The sequence below is a fragment of the Epinephelus lanceolatus genome, chromosome 23 (genome assembly GCF_041903045.1).
Source record: "Epinephelus lanceolatus isolate andai-2023 chromosome 23, ASM4190304v1, whole genome shotgun sequence".
Classification (NCBI taxonomy): domain Eukaryota; kingdom Metazoa; phylum Chordata; class Actinopteri; order Perciformes; family Serranidae; genus Epinephelus; species Epinephelus lanceolatus.
The window spans coordinates 16,765,757-16,783,322 of NC_135756.1; the positions used below are offsets into that span (position 1 = coordinate 16,765,757).

General features: G+C 40.5%; 1 protein-coding gene across 6 annotated transcripts in view; it reads right to left on the reverse strand.

Annotated features, from left to right (window-relative positions):
* cacna1c (calcium channel, voltage-dependent, L type, alpha 1C subunit) overlaps nucleotides 1-17,566 on the reverse strand; it is a 300,165-nt gene that overhangs the window by 77,320 nt on the left and 205,279 nt on the right. For all 6 annotated transcript variants that reach the window (XM_078165240.1, XM_078165243.1, XM_078165244.1 and 3 more), the window contains exons 7-10: nucleotides 15,784-15,983; nucleotides 9,564-9,667; nucleotides 1,351-1,438; nucleotides 202-286 (exon numbers count right to left, since the gene is read on the reverse strand). In XM_078165240.1, the coding sequence (XP_078021366.1) occupies nucleotides 202-286; nucleotides 1,351-1,438; nucleotides 9,564-9,667; nucleotides 15,784-15,983 (477 nt within the window). The remainder of the gene's footprint in view (nucleotides 1-201; nucleotides 287-1,350; nucleotides 1,439-9,563; nucleotides 9,668-15,783; nucleotides 15,984-17,566) is intronic.

Genomic DNA, 17,566 nt, shown 5'->3' on the forward strand with positions numbered 1-17,566 from the left:
ATAAACACAATCAATCCAATCCACACAATGTTCTTACTGTACGCAAAACACAGGAAATCCTAACTGCCAACACCAACACACGATTCATACAAATCACACGCACACGACCACAGTCATCCTCAAGGCAAAGTGGGGTAAGTAAATAGATCATCACTTCCTTTTGGTATACACACACACACACACACACACTGTAGTACTCACGGTTTCTAGGTTTGTCATCATCCAAGCCCTCCTCTTCATTCTCTGGGTCGATGTCTTCAGCCTGAGTGATCCAGTCTAAATAGCCCTATATTCATACACGCACACACAGACAAAGAACACACTGATTGGTGAGCAGTACTGAGAGCAGTCTCCTTATCAACAAAACTGCAGTCGTCCGACATCAGTTTGGAATTTTATGAATGAAATGTTGCAGCATTCATTGTGTTTCTCAATGTCCCTGCACCCTGCTCTTGTACTGAACACTTTTAAATGATGTAAAGACATATAGTAGTTACAACTACAATATCTTAGTGTGATTTTTAAAAATCTTTTATGAGTTCACACTTATATTTTAGGTTTCTACTTGAACATGTTTACATGCTTTAATGTTAAAAAACCCCAACTTTTTCCGCATACTATCTGTGCTGGAAAACCTGTGTTCTCTTTCTTAATGCTCCATTTTAGAGCCTGTCTCTTTGAGGCCCTCTCCCAAAAAAGCCCACTCTGCTCTGATTGGTCAGCGTTTCACAGTCTGCTGTGTCTATGCTCTTGGCTCCTCTGCACCGTCACTGTAGCCAGGGAATGACTTTAACGACTATATAGCGGAACTTTCTGTTGTGGCAATTCAACATCTAACAATTCATTTCTGTTAGCATGTAACTACATAAAGCAGTGTAATGACTTTAATGGAGTGTAGTGTGCGACACCCCTCCCACCCATTGAACTCACCTTGGCCTTGAAGGCTATAGAAGCTGCCTCATGTTTTCACGCGATCAGTGATTACTTTTTACATACATTTATCCCATTATTTGAAACTTTAGCCACATTTATTATGAAAATCGGACATTGTAACACTGTATATATGACAAAAAATAAGGAAAAACATCATAGGTCCTCCTTAATGTATATACTTGACTGTCTCTTTCATTTCTTTTTTTTATCCTATCTGTCAAAATGTAACTTTCAAAAGTGCCTTTTATATGAAGTTTCCTTTGCTTTCTGTGCTCACTGCCTTACACCGAAAGAATTTTGTTTTTACCTCGCTTTGACATTTATCTAAATCACCTTTTTGCAAGCCTGGCCTTTATATACAGTGAATCTTAGTGGCAGGTGATGACTGTTACATCAAACACAGACAGAACAGCCTACCTTGAGGTCCTCCTCCAGTTGCTGTTTTTCTCTGAGTTTCTGGAAGTCACCACGCGCCTTGGCCTTCTCTCTTTCCTTGGAAAACTCTCTGGGAGGGGGGAGCAGGATGGAGGGATTTGGGGGGGGGGGGGTTAGGTCATTGAGGGGCGATAGAGAGAAAGCAGAAACAGAGGGAGGGAAAACAGAATCTGAAAATCTAGACTGAAAACAAATCGTGTGACAATACTGTGATAGCACAGAATAGCTTCAGAACAGGAAGGAGGGAAAACCTGCTGAAGAGAGAAAAAAAATGTAAAGTGAGGAGAGAAAAGCTCTGCCAAGGAGGCAAGGTGTTAATATGTAAATACAGATGAAAGCACACACAGGCAGACACGTTGGAGCTGGATTCACATCTCAAACAATTCACTATATCCAGATATATTTTTAAGCATCCAACAGATACTTAGCGTTCATTTTATATGTTGGTCAACATGATAACTTCTCCTTTACAGTATATGAAGACTATATGAAACAAGCTGCGCTGGCACTTATTGGATTTTATAAAATCACCTACACCATCAAACATTTCCAAATTGAATTGAATGATTAGAACTGATGATTCTAATCATTAAGCCTGATGCGAAGGTGGGAGCGTGAACTGAAACACCCCTACTGACTGACCAAATGTGATTTAGTCATAATGGGGCTAAGTTTTGTAATTCATGTGGATTAGTCATCTAATTGTTGCTGTCCCAGGGCAACAGGTCTCCTGGTGCCTCCAAGCCTGCTGGGAGTTGTAGTTTCACCAGCCCACCCCTGGGTCTCCTCCCAGTTGCAGTGTGCTTGGTACAGACCCAGAGGGAGGGACAGAGAGGGCATCCCTCACCAGCTGTACTGCCTCAGCTTGCTCCTGTCAAAGTGGAGGAGAGGCGGCTCTGCACCGAGGTCGTCCCGCATCACTGAGCTCCTCACCTTTTGTCTGCTACCTCATTCTTTCGGTCACCACCCAGAGGTTTTGACCAAAGGTCATAATGGAGATTTAAAGGCCTCAGCTTTTCATATAACGTTTGCAATTCTTCATTTGGGGAAAAAAAAAGGATTGAAGTGTGTAAATGTAGAATTAACATGTATGTCACAGGGTATGTGTGGGTCTGGTCCTCTCCTCTTGCATCCCCTGAGAATATTCCAACTGATTATACACCTGTCCACTCATGAAGAGGAGACAGATGATTGGCATACTGGCGGGCTGGGGGCTCTTTTGCAGGGTTGGTTTCCTACTTAACAGGTGTGTAAATGAGAGGAGGCAAGAAGTCAAACAAAGAGACGGTGTGCAGCTAGTTGGAGCACTGATAGAGTAACTGCGCTGAGGACAGAGCAGCAGAGCAGCAGAGCAGCAGGGGAGACACCTGATTGAGAGAGCAGCCTGACTGAGTAACGACCCCCAGCAACAGCGGCTCCGCAGCAGATTGTCGTGGAGTGCACCTGAGGATGACAGAGACAGACGAGAAAGGATGCGCTGCGGGATAAGTGGAGAGGTGAAGCTAAGTACCTCTCATCATTCTGCATGATTCCAGTTATGCTAGACCTCAAGACAGCCTCAGCCTTGGCTTTGCTGTGGCCAGGTGATCCTCTTTGTTCATAAGTTCGGAGTGTTCATTGGTTTGATTTACATTAATAATTAGCGACCCATTGCATTAAGAGAAGAGAACAGGCTGTGGCCTTGCTGTTTGTTTAATGCCTATCTGATGGGCATTAGCAGCCACTTTACTGTTTTGAACAGAGTGCTCCTTATTGAACAGCAAGATAAAAATACTAAACAGGGTTTCAACCTGTAACATGTACTTTCCATTTAATTCCTAACACCCCTATAGTCACTTTTAAGGAGCGATCTATCTTTCTTTACTTTATTCTTATAATACAGTATGATGCCTGCTTTTTTCAAGGACATATGCAAAGATGATTTAAGACAACTAAAATCAATGTTAGGAGAGTGTGAAATATTGAAATATTATGATGAAACCTGGTGAAATTACTTCCAGGTGTCAGGACAAAAGAAAGAATTAAGGAACATCTGATTAAACGCTGCACTTGGGGAAGGTCAAAGTCAGGTTGGAGCCAAAGGATTCATCTGGAGGAGAGCTGACAGGAGCTGGGAGGCTTGGGAACATCTGCAGCTAAAAAGTGTACAAATCCAGATTTAAAGGTCCATTGACAAGTAAACTTTGCTGTTGTGAATATTCTAAATGAGCAAATATCAGTGCGGCCTGTGGAGTTCCCTGCTTGTCAGTTATCTCGTACCTTGTCATTTCAGGTTTGGAAATTACAGCAAGAGACGTTTCACAGAATAGTCAACTATAAAAACCACAAGTCCACACTTTGCTTCATTGTAGACTAAACGTCAATCTGCGGTTTGAGCACAGTGCAGTAATGAATCAAAGGGAATGCATTTACAGGAGATATGCAGCTGGGAGCGCTGTGGGTAGGTGCTGTCGATAAGTCATAACTATGAGTTCAGATCGTCCTCTCATGGCCGAAGATGGATGTAACTTGGTTTGTTGTTGAATGTAGATTTTACTAAACAGTCATTTTCTCTGTTATGCCATTTTAAAGGCATGCTATGCAGAATTTTTCTAAAAAACTATGTCTGCCAATGCATAGACTCACACAGAAGTAATTCCTCTAAACCATCACGATGCCGTTGTATTTTTCTACAGACACTCTGCCTCAGCCAACACACGCCAACACACGCCAACAGTAAATTTGGGGTTGGTTTTTGTCAATCCTGTATAGGAAATACCTTTATATAAACAGAATTGAAGGTATCCAAAGAGGGAAAGACTCCCTCCATCCCCGCAAGAAAGTAGTCATGTTGTTTCTGCAGTCAAACAGTATCTCCAGCTAAATCAAGCCTGCTGGGGTTTTAGTCCAGTCAGATTACGGCTAATTTGTCAACAGCCTCTCAGAGCCAGTTAAGGACACTGCTCCTCCACGTACCCCCAGGTGGGTCCCACCTACATTAGTTAACCCTCTGCTGGCTATATTAGAGACCATTTGATGATTGTTATTGAGTGGAAAAAACAAAAAAATATCGCCTGTGATTGATCGACTATTTGACTACTTTTTGTGAGTAGTCCATGAATAGTCAACTTATAGCCTGTGGGCCTCATCTGGCCTGCAATGGGGTGCCAGGTGACCTGCCAAACATTTTCTAATTCTTAATTTGAAAACAATGATTAATAGTGGGATTTTTGTTTGTACCTCAAATGCAAATAAGGTGCCAGGGTGCATAACAAAGCATCGAAATGGAGCTTATTTACAAGAAAAAAAAGTGCCAAAGGAGGATCCTCAGGAGCCCCATCCGATGTCTGGGCTAAGCCTCAAATGTCCTCAAATCCTAGAGATGCCCCTGTGTACATCTGACCTGTGTGGGGATGCTGCTACTGAATTTGCCTTGTTTATTATTTTTATCTGATAAATATCATTAATGTTTGTTTATTAACTGGCCCCTTGCCTGCTGTCATTTTACAAAAGTGGCGCCTGTGCAAAGAAAGTTGAGTATCCCTAGAAACTACTAAAATGCAGCAATATTGAATGCCCTACCAGCTGCATATGCAATCTGTTTTTTTAATAATGTTCAATTAAGTGGAATATTCTGCAGCTATGAAAGTCTGAAAAAAGTTTCAGACTTACCTGAAAGTTCATCTGATATTATGCAATTGACACATAGATTTTAATTAAACAGGTCCCCTGGAGAACAAGACCAGGATCCATAATAAAACCATAGACTGTCATGTGCCATTTCACTGATTTTTACAGTCAGTCTATAGCCTGGAACAGAATTAGAGTGTGTGTGTGTGTGTGTGTGTGTGTGTGAGAGACAGATAGAGAAAGAGAGCTCTGTGAAATTTAGAGGAATGATGGAACAAATCACAAAGTCGCGCGCGCACACACACACACACACACACACACACACACACACACAGATCAATGAGCATTAGGACAAACTGCTACTGTCTCCCTTGTCAGAACATTAGCAGGAGACCCAATCCTATTGATCTGTGTTTGTGTGTGCCATCGTGTGTGAGTGTGGCTGTGGGTGCAAAACTCTAAGGCATCACTCTCATTTTCTCCATTCCCATCATCTCATTTTTCTGTCCTATATTGCCACTGAATTCTGTTTCTTCCTCACTTTCTGTTCTTTTTTCTTCCTCTCTCCATTCTCCTTCAAGACAGCCTCTGTGCCTATTCTTACATTTACATATTACATCAAGTCCAGACAAACACAGTCACACCCGATGTTTCTGTCTCTACATCCGTCACTCTCCTTCTTCCTGTTTAGCCATTAGTTATTATGCCAATCTGAGACCCACACACACTCCATGGAGGAAGCAGTTGGTAAAAGGTCAGGCTGTGTAGTGTGTTGACAGCATCATTAGTCAGAAGTCAGACAAAGAGTCAGACAGCCAAACCCCCCAAGCTGTTTGGAACAGATAGACCTCTATTATTTTTCCCACAATGCCGCTGTCACATCGCTGCGGGTATCAAGAGTCAGATTCGGGTCAGTCAGTCAGGGGTGAAGCACCTCACTCCCCTTAAACCTGATCCCTACCCAAGTTCATCATGACCTACGGCACGTGAAGAGCCCAGCAGAAAGAGTAGAGGATAATGTGAAACTTTTCACACATGAGCTGTGATGTTTTTATACAACAAAACAAACCTGTAGTTAATTACGAAGATAATAATAACAATAACCATATGCTTTAAGACCTGTATGTGACATTTAGAGCAAATATGGCTTTATCTTTACATATCAAATCTGTACATGTGAAATGGTTTCAATACTTACTTAAAGCTGTATCAATACTATTAATACAACTTTCTTATTCTGTCTTCTCTCTGACAGCAAGATGACAAACACATTGTTGAAGCACCCTACAGCTCTCACTCACTCACAGTGCTATCTTTTCTTCATTTGTCTCATTCGCTGCGGTTGAATATACAGTGTTGTGGCACAGTTTTGCTTCTCTACTTGCTTTTTATTGCTTTTTGAATGTGTGACAATCTCAGAGGATTTTGAATGTGTGCACTACCACAAGAACAACATTGTTTTCATTAATGTAATTAAGTTTTAACTACTGTTAATGTTTACAGTCTTTCTGCTGTACTCTGCAACAAAGCAAGAAAAGAAAAGTCGCTGTTGTCATGTTATAGCCTTGTTATTTTTCTACTTTTGTACAAATGTTATATCGTATGCCCTCAATGTAAATTTTTGGAGAAGTTAAGCATGTTAGTGCAGGGCTGCCAGAGCTTTATATCTGTCCTATGGACAATAGTCCTACACACAAACAATCCCTGGAGGAAGATCAGCTCTGCGCTCAGGATTTCAGGTAAATGAGCTATGATATGGTGCTTGTTAAGGCTGCTTAGCAACCTCAGACACAACCTGCCGCTGCACTCTTGAAAGCTGTCACAGAAAAGGTACAAGAGTAGGACCCAGAGCCCAACCTCCTGTTTTCCAGGCGGTTAAAGACATTGCATGTGTATGGCCCTTTATTCAGTCTACGTTTTAACAGTTCTTGTTAAATTTAAACACCATCTACTGTCAAAAGCAGGAAGGTGACAGGAAAAAAAGAGTTCCCTTTCCCAAAAACAAACAGTAAAGTTCTCTCAGAACAACAGCATGAAGGCATGAAGGAGAAAGAGGGAGGAGTTAGTCTCAAGTGACCTTTAACCTTGCCCTTACCCGCTCAGTACCCCCAGAACCAAGTTTAGCACAAAGAAGGATCCGATGATGATTAAGGTGACAAAATACACCCAGGGCCACGTGTACCCTACTGCATCATTCACCTGGGTGGAGAGATGGAGGCATGGAGGAGTGGGACCAAGGAAATAGGGGGAAGGTAAAGACGGAGGGGGGAAGAGCAAGACGAGTAGTGAAGGCAGAGATGAAGGCAAGAAAGGAGTAATAAGGAATGTTAGGAGGGAAGGGAGGAGGGGAGGAGGGAAGGAGTTAGATCCTTAGTGAAAGTTCCCAACAGATGGAACTGCTTGCTGCTGCAGGATCCCTGCTGAGATTATGGTGCATTCATAGTATTTGTCAGTGTCACTTAGTGGGTTACATGGCAACTTATCTGACCAGCTCTACTTATTGTGGATTGGAAAATTAAGAGATATATTGTTTGATTAGGAGACATATCATAAGTTGGCCATGTAAAACTGTGATAATGACAGAAGGCTATGAATGAGCCACACACACACAAAAACCCCTCCTCTTAGAGTTGGCTGTTAGTGTGAAGAAGCTGAGCGCATGTAAGGGAAGGTTTCAAGTTTAAAAACAGTTTGATTCACTTTAGTTCCACTCCAATCAGCTCATTTCAGGCTTAATCACTGTGGAGAGAAGGCATTTTAGTTAGACAGTTGAACAGACTGTGCAGCAAGACTACCATGGATTGGACATCATGACTGTTCTCATGACAACTTATTTGTCTCTCTGGCAAAGTACATGCAATTTAATTATATAAAGCTAATTTATGTTTAGTTTTATAGTTGTTATAATTGAAATGTTTTGATGTGTAACTCATTATTATCATCATTATTACTATTATTGTCATTTTTGTTGTTATGGTTGTGATAATTATCATGCCTCATCTTAACTCTGATGATCACATTATTTATATCTGGTGACTGGTATATCTGTAATGCTTTTATGCACACTCACAAAAACCGATGTTCCCAATCCAGTGCAGCCTTTCATCCTATAATTTCCATTTTTAATGCCACGCTTCCTCCAGACTTCACTCTGTCCTCAGAATAACCTTTTTTTTTTGCCTGTTGTGTTTTCCCTGTTGTGCAAGTTTTTTTAGGTTCCACCTCCATCGCTGACCTGAGGGGTGAATTATTAATACCCCAGTGTGTCCCTACAGGCCGGGTGGTGCTTGTACTAAAACAGCATGACTTGGCAGAGCGGGGTAAAACAGCACCCAGCTCGCCTGCCCAAGCGGCATTTATTGAAACAAAATATACACACACGGACACAGGCAGCACGTGCCTCTGCACAAATATGCACATGCTGTCGAACGCAAACAGTGTAAGCAGGTGCGTGCTTATCTGCACACGAGACAATCATGTATGTAAACCGACACACATGGATACACACAAGACGGATCTTTAAATGCAGTGCTTTGAGCTTCGCTAAAGGAAATCTACATAAGATATACAAAAGAAAGAAGTTGGTAGTGATGCACCGATTTTTAAACTCTGGATAGCTACTGATGTATAAAAAAAATTGTCGAAGAGCTGATACCAATGGTTTATTTGGTCTTGTCATTTACTTTGTTTTTTTTTGTGTTGTTTATTGCCCCTTTTTGCTTTTTAGTCTGTGCAAAAAAAAAAAAAAAAAAATTGGCCACTACCATCACTGAGCATCATTTTATTTGCTGTTAGGCCAGTCAACAAGGATAATACCTGCCGATACTGATGTGTGGCCGATAAATCGGTGCATCCCTCATTGCTGTATATGTAATTAGACCTAAGCCTGTTAAAAAAAGAGTCCAGCAAGTGTGGATGGCTTGTGTATGTGTGTGTGTGTGTGTGTGTGTGTGTGTGTGTGTGTGTGTGTGTGTGTGTGTGTGTGTGTGCCTGCCCATCACAGACAGGTTGTGGCACCATGTGGCCCCTTGAGGTCAACTGACATCAACATAACAGATAGACAGAGGGGTCATCACTGCTTCTCCTGTATGCATATGTGCATGTGTGTGTGTGTGTGTGTGTGTGTGTGAGAAAGAGAGTGCATGTGTGTGTTTCTCTCAGGCTTGTGACCAAGGATTGATTGAGTGGAACAGAAAGGAGAGAGAGTGGGAGATTTTGCTCAGTTCAGTGATCGCGAAGTTCATCTTTCCTCGACTGCACACTATGAACTTCAAAAGATGTCAAGTTCTACACTGCTATGTAAAGTCAACTTGCCCTAAAAATAATAATAGAAATGACAGGAATAATACTAATAATAATGCTAACAATCTTGTGCTTTTTTATACTGGCAAACCATGGATTATTTCCATCACATTCCACTATTCAGTGGTTCACTGGATCCTTAGTTGCACTTTAAATGTCCAGTCGAGGGAGTCTTGTTACATGGTCATTCATCACATCTAAAAACACGACAAACTGTACGGCCACATCACAGACAACACACATACAGACATTTGTACACACACAACAACAGCACAACCTCTTACCCGCTCAACACCCCCAGAACGAGATTGAGAACGAAAAAGGAGCCGAAGATGACGAGAGAGACAAAATAGACCCATGGCAGCTCATAGCCCATAGCATCCTGCATCTGAGAGAGAGAAAAGACATAGGAGAGAGGGAGAAGGAGACGAAGGGGTGGAGGATAAGAGGGGCGAAGACAATGGGGGAGGAAGAGGACATGTGGGAGAAAACAGTTTGAGAAGGTTGACACAGGACGAAGAAATGAATGAGAGGGGGCAGCAGAGGTAAAGGACAGGAAGTGTGTTAGAGAGAAGGTGACAGGAAGGAAAGAAGAAAAGAGCAGTGCATGTTAAAAAGAGCAGTAGAAAGACCTGGCAAAGCAAGAGTGGCAGTGCTGTATGATTAAGTATGTGTGTATAACCTGACACTCCACAATTAAAGCTCCCCTCCAGACATGTTTTAAAGCATGTATAAATACTCTCCTGTAATTAATAATTTGTTTGATATCGTTTTCCCACATAAAAAGTACAAAAAAGGAGGTTGGAAGGAGATCTACTCTTTCTCCATCATTGAAAAATTCTAGATCTAGCTTCCACCCCGCTTGTGCAAGGTTAACAAGTGAAAGAGCAGTGCACATCAAGGGGTGGGCGATATGAAAAAAATTTCGTTTGGATCCCATACTAAGTAATACAGGGCCACAATCACTGATATCGATACTGATACCTTTTATTTTAAAGATATTTTTTGGGCGTTTTAGCCTTAAATTGATAGGACAGCTTAAGTGTGAAGGGAGGAGAGAGAGAGGGAAGGACATGCAGCAAAGGGCCACAGGCTGGAGTCGAACCCAGGCCGCAGTCGAACCCAGGCTGCTGCGGCAACAGCCTTGTACATGGGGCGCCTGCTCTACCACTAAGCCACCGACACCCGATACTGGTACTTTTTATTATTAAAAAGGCATTTCCCTCCTCTCTGCTTTCCCGGTTCTCTTTCTCATGTTTTTCCTCTTTCATTCAGCCATCACTGCAATTATGTGACAGATTATGCTATTCAGGGTGCACGACTCGTATGTTGTGTGAATGCACACAACAGTGAAGGTACAACATAGAAGAGAGAAATCTTGATTACGACAACTTGACATTAATCAAAGTGACATTACTAGAAGTTGTCTTTGTCATGACAAGTTGGGATATCCTGGGGTGTCCTGACAACTTGACATTAACATAAAAATATTTTCTGGTAATGTCATCCTGGTTAATGTCAAGTTGTCATTATAAGGACATCCCAAACAAATTTAATGTCAACTTGTCATGACAAAGACAACTTCTGGTAATGTCACTTTGATTAATGTCAAGTTGTCATAATCAAGACAACCCAAACAATGTCAACTTGTCATTACAAAAACCGAATGACACTTAATGACAGCAGTCATAAACGTTTTTGACATGTACATAATGTCCATGACAGGTTCATGACCGTGTCATGTCACAATTACGTATGACAGTGTCATGTCACTCTTATGTAGATACCTTCAAGTAAAGTGTTACCACATCTTTTATTGGGTTATGTATTTTGTTAGCTTGTAGACTAATGGGCTGACAGTGTTAATGATTGTGAATATAATCATATCTGCTTCAGTGAGGTTTCTGGTAGAAAGTGGAAGGAAGCTCCAGGCTCTGGTCTACATCATCTGCACACGCTAACATGTTTACTGTCAAAAATTTCACCATGCTAATGCTAACTCACACACTCTGATGAAGGTCTCAGGTTTTCTAGTCAATGTTGGGTCAAAGTTTGTTCCCCTGTCGATATGTGTTTTCGTTATTAGACAGAAATTGGCTTGAAGCCTTGATTTTAGGTAAGTGCACAGACATCGCCCCCTTCAGTAGAGGAATGTGAAACACCTCTCAAGTGACAAACTGCTCAGATACAAGTCAGTATAGCCAAGGTCAGACATTTTAGGGGACACAGACATAAGAAAACCCATTTTGGGAGGAGGGGGACTTTAACTTAGCTCTTATTTACAGTATGTTTACACAGTTACACATCCCTTGAGGAAACTTTTCTTGGAAAGGTGGATGTGCCTTTACGGGAAACACATTTAGATGCTGTGACTCTACATTTGTCCATATAAACCAATTATATTCTGTTTTAGAGGATTTACAGCATGTGACACTTAAAAATCCAAGTGGAATCAATAAAGATGACTTGTTTCAGGAAATTCAGTTGCAGGGAAATGTGCCACACACTCATCTGGATATTGTATTAAGGATTGCTTGAACAGAGACAGATCTTTTTTGGGGCTGATGTAAATGGGAGATGATGTGGACAAGGTGACGTCTAAGCAGTTTAGTATCCGAGGACCCCATGTGAACAGAAATGTCAGATTAATTATCTGCATGTAAATTCAACTGATGAGCCTTTAAAAGACAATAATAAGAAACAATTAAGTGTGAAGTTGAATACTCCCAATTCTGTCAACTTAAGAGCTGTCACTGTAGCATGGAGACATGTTGGACAGAGCGAGACAAAAAGGGAGATAAAGGAAAAGAGGAGAGACAGAGGGTTTGTTCGCTACGACAGCAGCAGATGTTGGATGTCATTAATCTATATTCACAAAAATCGGAGACAGTGAAACTATGGAAATGCATGGCTGAAACCTAATGAAAGGCTCGGTCCTGTCTAAATGTTTTTCTATAATCATTTGTACCCCAAACAAATAGGTCCCATTCATTATAACGAAAGCCAGCTACACAAGCGCTCTCATAAGAAGCGAACTGTGCGATGTAATTTTTGTTTTGTTTATGTGTGTGTAGGAAGTTGCAGCAGAGAGGAGAGTTGCAGGAGGGGTGTAGAGCTAGTAAGCTCCCTGCTCCTTGTGTATACATGCACTCAAAGACAAACAACTCACACACACACAGCCACACACACATATATGCCAGCTGGTATGTATAGTAGGATCCCACACCCACACAAAATTGAACAATTTACTGTAGACAGTCCATTTTGTCACCTAACTGAGATAAGGTTAGATGAAAACGTCAACTTTCCATTAAACTTCTTCACCAGTGTAACAGTTCAGTTCATTACATTTCTTAAAGGTCTAGTGTGTAGGATTTAGAGACATTTACCCAAGTGTGTAGGAGAACTTCAGTGGCCAGCTCAAAAACGCGAAAACGAATGGCCCTATCTCGAGCCAGTGTTTGATTTGTTCATTTTGGGCTACTTTAGAACACCACCACTAACTCAGTTGAAGAGCATCTGCTCCGTATGTACATATAAATGGCTCACTTTAAGGTAGTGACAAAACAATGATTCTTATTTTTAGGTGATTATAAACTAATTTAAACTTAGTAATGAGTATCACACAAAAATGTCTGCAAATAGATGCCCCAAAATCCTACACACTGGACCTTTAAGATGGTTAGTAATCTGATACAGTGGAAACCTCTTATCGTGATCACGTCTGTCTGGGTGAAATTGATCACTGTAAAAAGATGATTATGATAATTATTATCATAACCACTTTTTTTTTTATTTCTCATGCAAATTATCATCTAATTGACATTTGTATTTTAATTGCATGAATATAAAGTAATGAAACAGGCAGCTTTGCTATTTACTAAGTTTTACTGACTGTCTCAAAATACAGTCCACTTGACGATTGCGGCTTCAACTACTGGAGCTTTTCCTGTGTGCATTTGTTTTCTGTCTCCATCATAAGTAGCCATTATACGTGAAGACTATGTTTCTCATTGACGGAAAATGACTGTTTCTTTCCCGCCATAATTTCAGTGTGCACACAGCACCAGCCTTAGGTAGCCAGCTGGAGGCAGACAGGTTACAGCGAGGCAAAGTATTATAAGAGTTAAGTTAAAAAAAAAATAAAATTACAATACTTTTAAAGTGTTTTTCCACGTGTTGTCATGTGAGAAAAGTCCTAAAATTAACATTGTAAGCAAATTTATCTAAACAGTATTTGTATAGGAATGATTCTGCCAAAAACATTTTGATCCATGAAAGTGGTTGATCACTGTAACCGTGATCACTGTAAGCGGTTTCCACTGTATTTCATTTATTCATTGCTTTAATATTCTGATAGCTAGCCGCGGTGTGTGCCTCTCGTGTATTATTCTAGTCACAGAGCTTAAAATTAGTTTCTTTGAAAGCTAAATAACAGGAAAAATTGCAAAAACCTAGACTGTCATTTACCACCTCTTAACACTGTTTTGAAGCTATTTACAAACTCCTCTTTCAATCTGAATTAAAACTAACCTGTCCACTGCATTAACATTTCTTTCAAACAAAAACTGAAGTTGAAAGTGATCTACTGTATCCCACTGCTGGACTGTCAACATGAACATTTTTATTGTCAGATATATCTATAGTAAACTATGGCTGCCCCTGAAAGTCGGAGATTTGAATCATCAGTTGGAGACCCCTTAATTGACTGAGATTTCATCAAGCCATTTTTTTTTGTCAGTGAGTGTGCAGTGTAGTTCAGGGGATGTTTCAGTCCCCACATTTTGCTGAATAGTAACTCATTAGTAGAGGCAGCTGCATAGATGGATGCAGCTGCCTGGAGGAAGAGAGACCTTGCCTGGTCAGGCTCAGAGATAACGTTATCTTCTGCCTTCTACGTAGAGATGGTGAATTTACAGCTCAGAGCAACTTAATATGATTGAGTCTTTGGCTTTTGTTGATAAATAGTGTTGGCAAAAAATGTTGTTGCACAGTTCCAATTCATCGTTCATCGCATAGTTAGCTTGTTCACTATATTAAGTGAATGCTGCTGTCACACTGAATGCCCCGCAGAACCCAGTTCAAATTTTCTAACTTTTTATATATATATATATATATATATGTATATATATATATGAAAAGTTGAATATTCATATTGGACAACAAAATGAGATTTGACTGGCATAATTTTGAGCTGGGTACAACCCTACAGTACACTTATTTTTATAAGAATAATTATTATTATTATTTGTACAATAAGCACACAACAAGGAAGGACATATGCTACTTCTGGCTGCTCTCTTTTTTTGGGTCAGAAATTATAGTCAACAGATAGAGGACAAAAGTATTTATTGTGCAGTGGACTGAATATTTCATCCAGATAGACAGAGGAGTCTTTTAGTATCCTGGAAAGTAAATACTGTCATAAATGCATTAAGTGTTGTTCAACAACCTTCTGAGATCACATCGTCGCTTAAATTTCAGAGAAATGGCTGCTTAGCTCTGTGACCTGAATATAATGAAGGTACATTAGAGGCGCAAATCGCGGCTATCATGTTCCATCAGGTAAATGGGAGATGACACAATTTCATTAAATTGTAGCAGTTAATGCAGAAATTCAGTTAAAAAGTCGTGTTTTGAAAAATCCAAGAACCTGTACTCATCTGTGCCACATGAGTGCTCTGCAGCGGTCAAACAAACTGCAGAGTGCAGACATTTAGAGGACCTTTCAGTAACTGTAATCTTCCCCGCTCTCTGAGTTAAACAGGGCAGTGCAGTGGAGGCAACATCACACAACAACTCTAATTACAGTTTGAGAAAACACATGGGTACATGTTAATGTAATTTAAGGTGGAGCTTCATGACGTTTTAGCCCTTATCACCCATGATCAATAACATCATAATCTGTGTGTTAAGCTGTTCCTCCAGAGGTATAGATTAAATGCTTTCTCAAGAAGGCAGACGTGGGAGTTTGATCGAAGCTTCCCGATCACTGATTGACATCACAGACTAATCTATTGGTTTATTTAGCTGAACATGGCTGTTGCATGCTTTTGACCATTTATTGTTTGTTCATATGCCTCATTGGCTGTTTGCGTAGTGTGTGTGTGTGTGTGTGTGTGTGTGTGTGTGTTATTCACTTGACGCTTGACTCAAGCATCGGGATTCAACACACGTTCCAAATGAATTGGCCTACAATTATACAGTGTATTGTCTGCATCGATTTAGCCTCAGATATGAGCCAATATACACATCCAGATGCACACACAACCTGTGTGTGTGTGTGTCTCTTTGAACAATCTTTGTGTGCATACCTGCCTCTCTGAGAGAAGTGTTTGTTTTATTGCTTTATATTCTTTCTTTTTTTTTTTCAAAAGCACTTATGTGGCACTGATGTTACAGATACAGAACAGAGGCTACACACACCGAGCAGTATGGCACTCACTCCACACACACATACACTCACACACATGCTTAACAACACTGTTGTGGTGTCCGGCTCACCCAGTACAACACGTCCGTCCAGCCCTCCATGGTTATACACTGGAACACGGTCAACATGGCGAAGGCAAAGTTGTCAAAGTTGGTGATGCCGTCGTTTGGGCCCTCCCATCCCATTCTGCACTCTGTTTCATTTTGGTTACAGTGTCGACCGTAAGCTAAGTCTGGTGCACACGGTGCCGGCTTGTCTCCCACAATGGCGCCTGTGACAAATGTGGCAGGGGGAAGAAAAAGGTTATACTGTGTGCTACCTATGGCCCTGGATCAGAAAGTAAACTGATGCAAACTGATATAAAATAAGTATAGTAAAGCAACAGCTCCAGTCCTTGATTAACTGAGCTGAATTCAAAGCTGTTGTAAATAGAATTAGTCACCTGTTACCATACAGGAGGCAGAGCTAAAGTGGGCAACCGCTAAATGAAGCCCAAATCATTTATCGTCCACGAGCATGAAAACATTCAGAGGTAAGGAACTCTGTCAGTCAATGAATGCTGCATTGTTGTATTTATATGTAGCCTATAATGCTCATTTTTCTCGAGCTACGTTCTTAATTGCTAGCGATATAATTTATTAAAGTGTAGCTTTGTTAGTGAGCAAGTAACTGGGCTACACTGGAACAACAAAAATATCCTGGCAAGTGACAACAGCTCAGCACAAGTGAGCATAATAGTTACAGATAGTAGATAAATAGTGGTTTTAATGTAACTGCAACATGATGAGAACTTTTACTAGAGCCCATGAGGGTGGACTTCTCTGGCTTTGTGTTGCCACAGATCATAGTGTGATTATTTTGAACAATACTGCAAATGCGGTATGAGTGGAGATGTTGTTGGGGATGGTAATTTTTGCAATTTATTAAAAATAAAAAAAAATATATATAAATGATGATAATGTGATTTTTGCTAGGGTCTGTACTAAAAGCATGCTCCCTTCCCTTCTGGAATATGCCTTGTGGACTGGGGCATCTCTGTAGCACCACAATGCCTTGATTATAATGGTGTGCTGTGACACATTTTACCTTTATCAAAAAAACTGAAGCTCCTGCGATTTGGATATTACACTTGGCCATTTGTGATTTTGACAATATTATGATAAATTGTGCGGCACTCTTTGTTAAGCAGCTGGCACTTTCCACTGCGCCTGTGTGTTGCTTGGACACCATTCTTTTTTACCCCAACTTTATACATTTCAACGACCATAAACAAAAAAATACACATACAAACATACCAGTATGTGTATGTATACAGAAAATTGTGTTTTTATGCATGCAGGCTTGTACCTTTGACTTTTTTAGAGATATCTTCTAACATTGTTGTACAAACAATTCCACTGTAATAGTTTCATGCTCATCTAACCATTCAAATTAGTCTAACTGTAAATTACCTTATGCTGTCTATGCAGAAAAATGACACAGACTCCTACTTCAAGAAGAAGTACAAAATAACTGCCATTATGCTGTCCGGAAAAATAATTCATGTTAAAGAAAAAACAACATCTACAAAGACGGTTAAAAAGGACAAATTGAAATAAAACCAAACACAACAGCCATAACAAAAAAATCAATGTGAAAAAGTCTTTTACTAATTATACAAAACAAGCTCTTGAGGGTGATGTATGGAATAACAGAGTATTCCAACAGCACTTACCCAGTGCACAGCTAATGCTTCCCATGGGACCTATAACATCACCATAACAACACTTAAGTCCATTTATACCTAGGGGCCTTTACTGAAAATTGTTTCAATCATTTATGGTGGCTGCTGTTTCAATTACTGCCCAAATTATT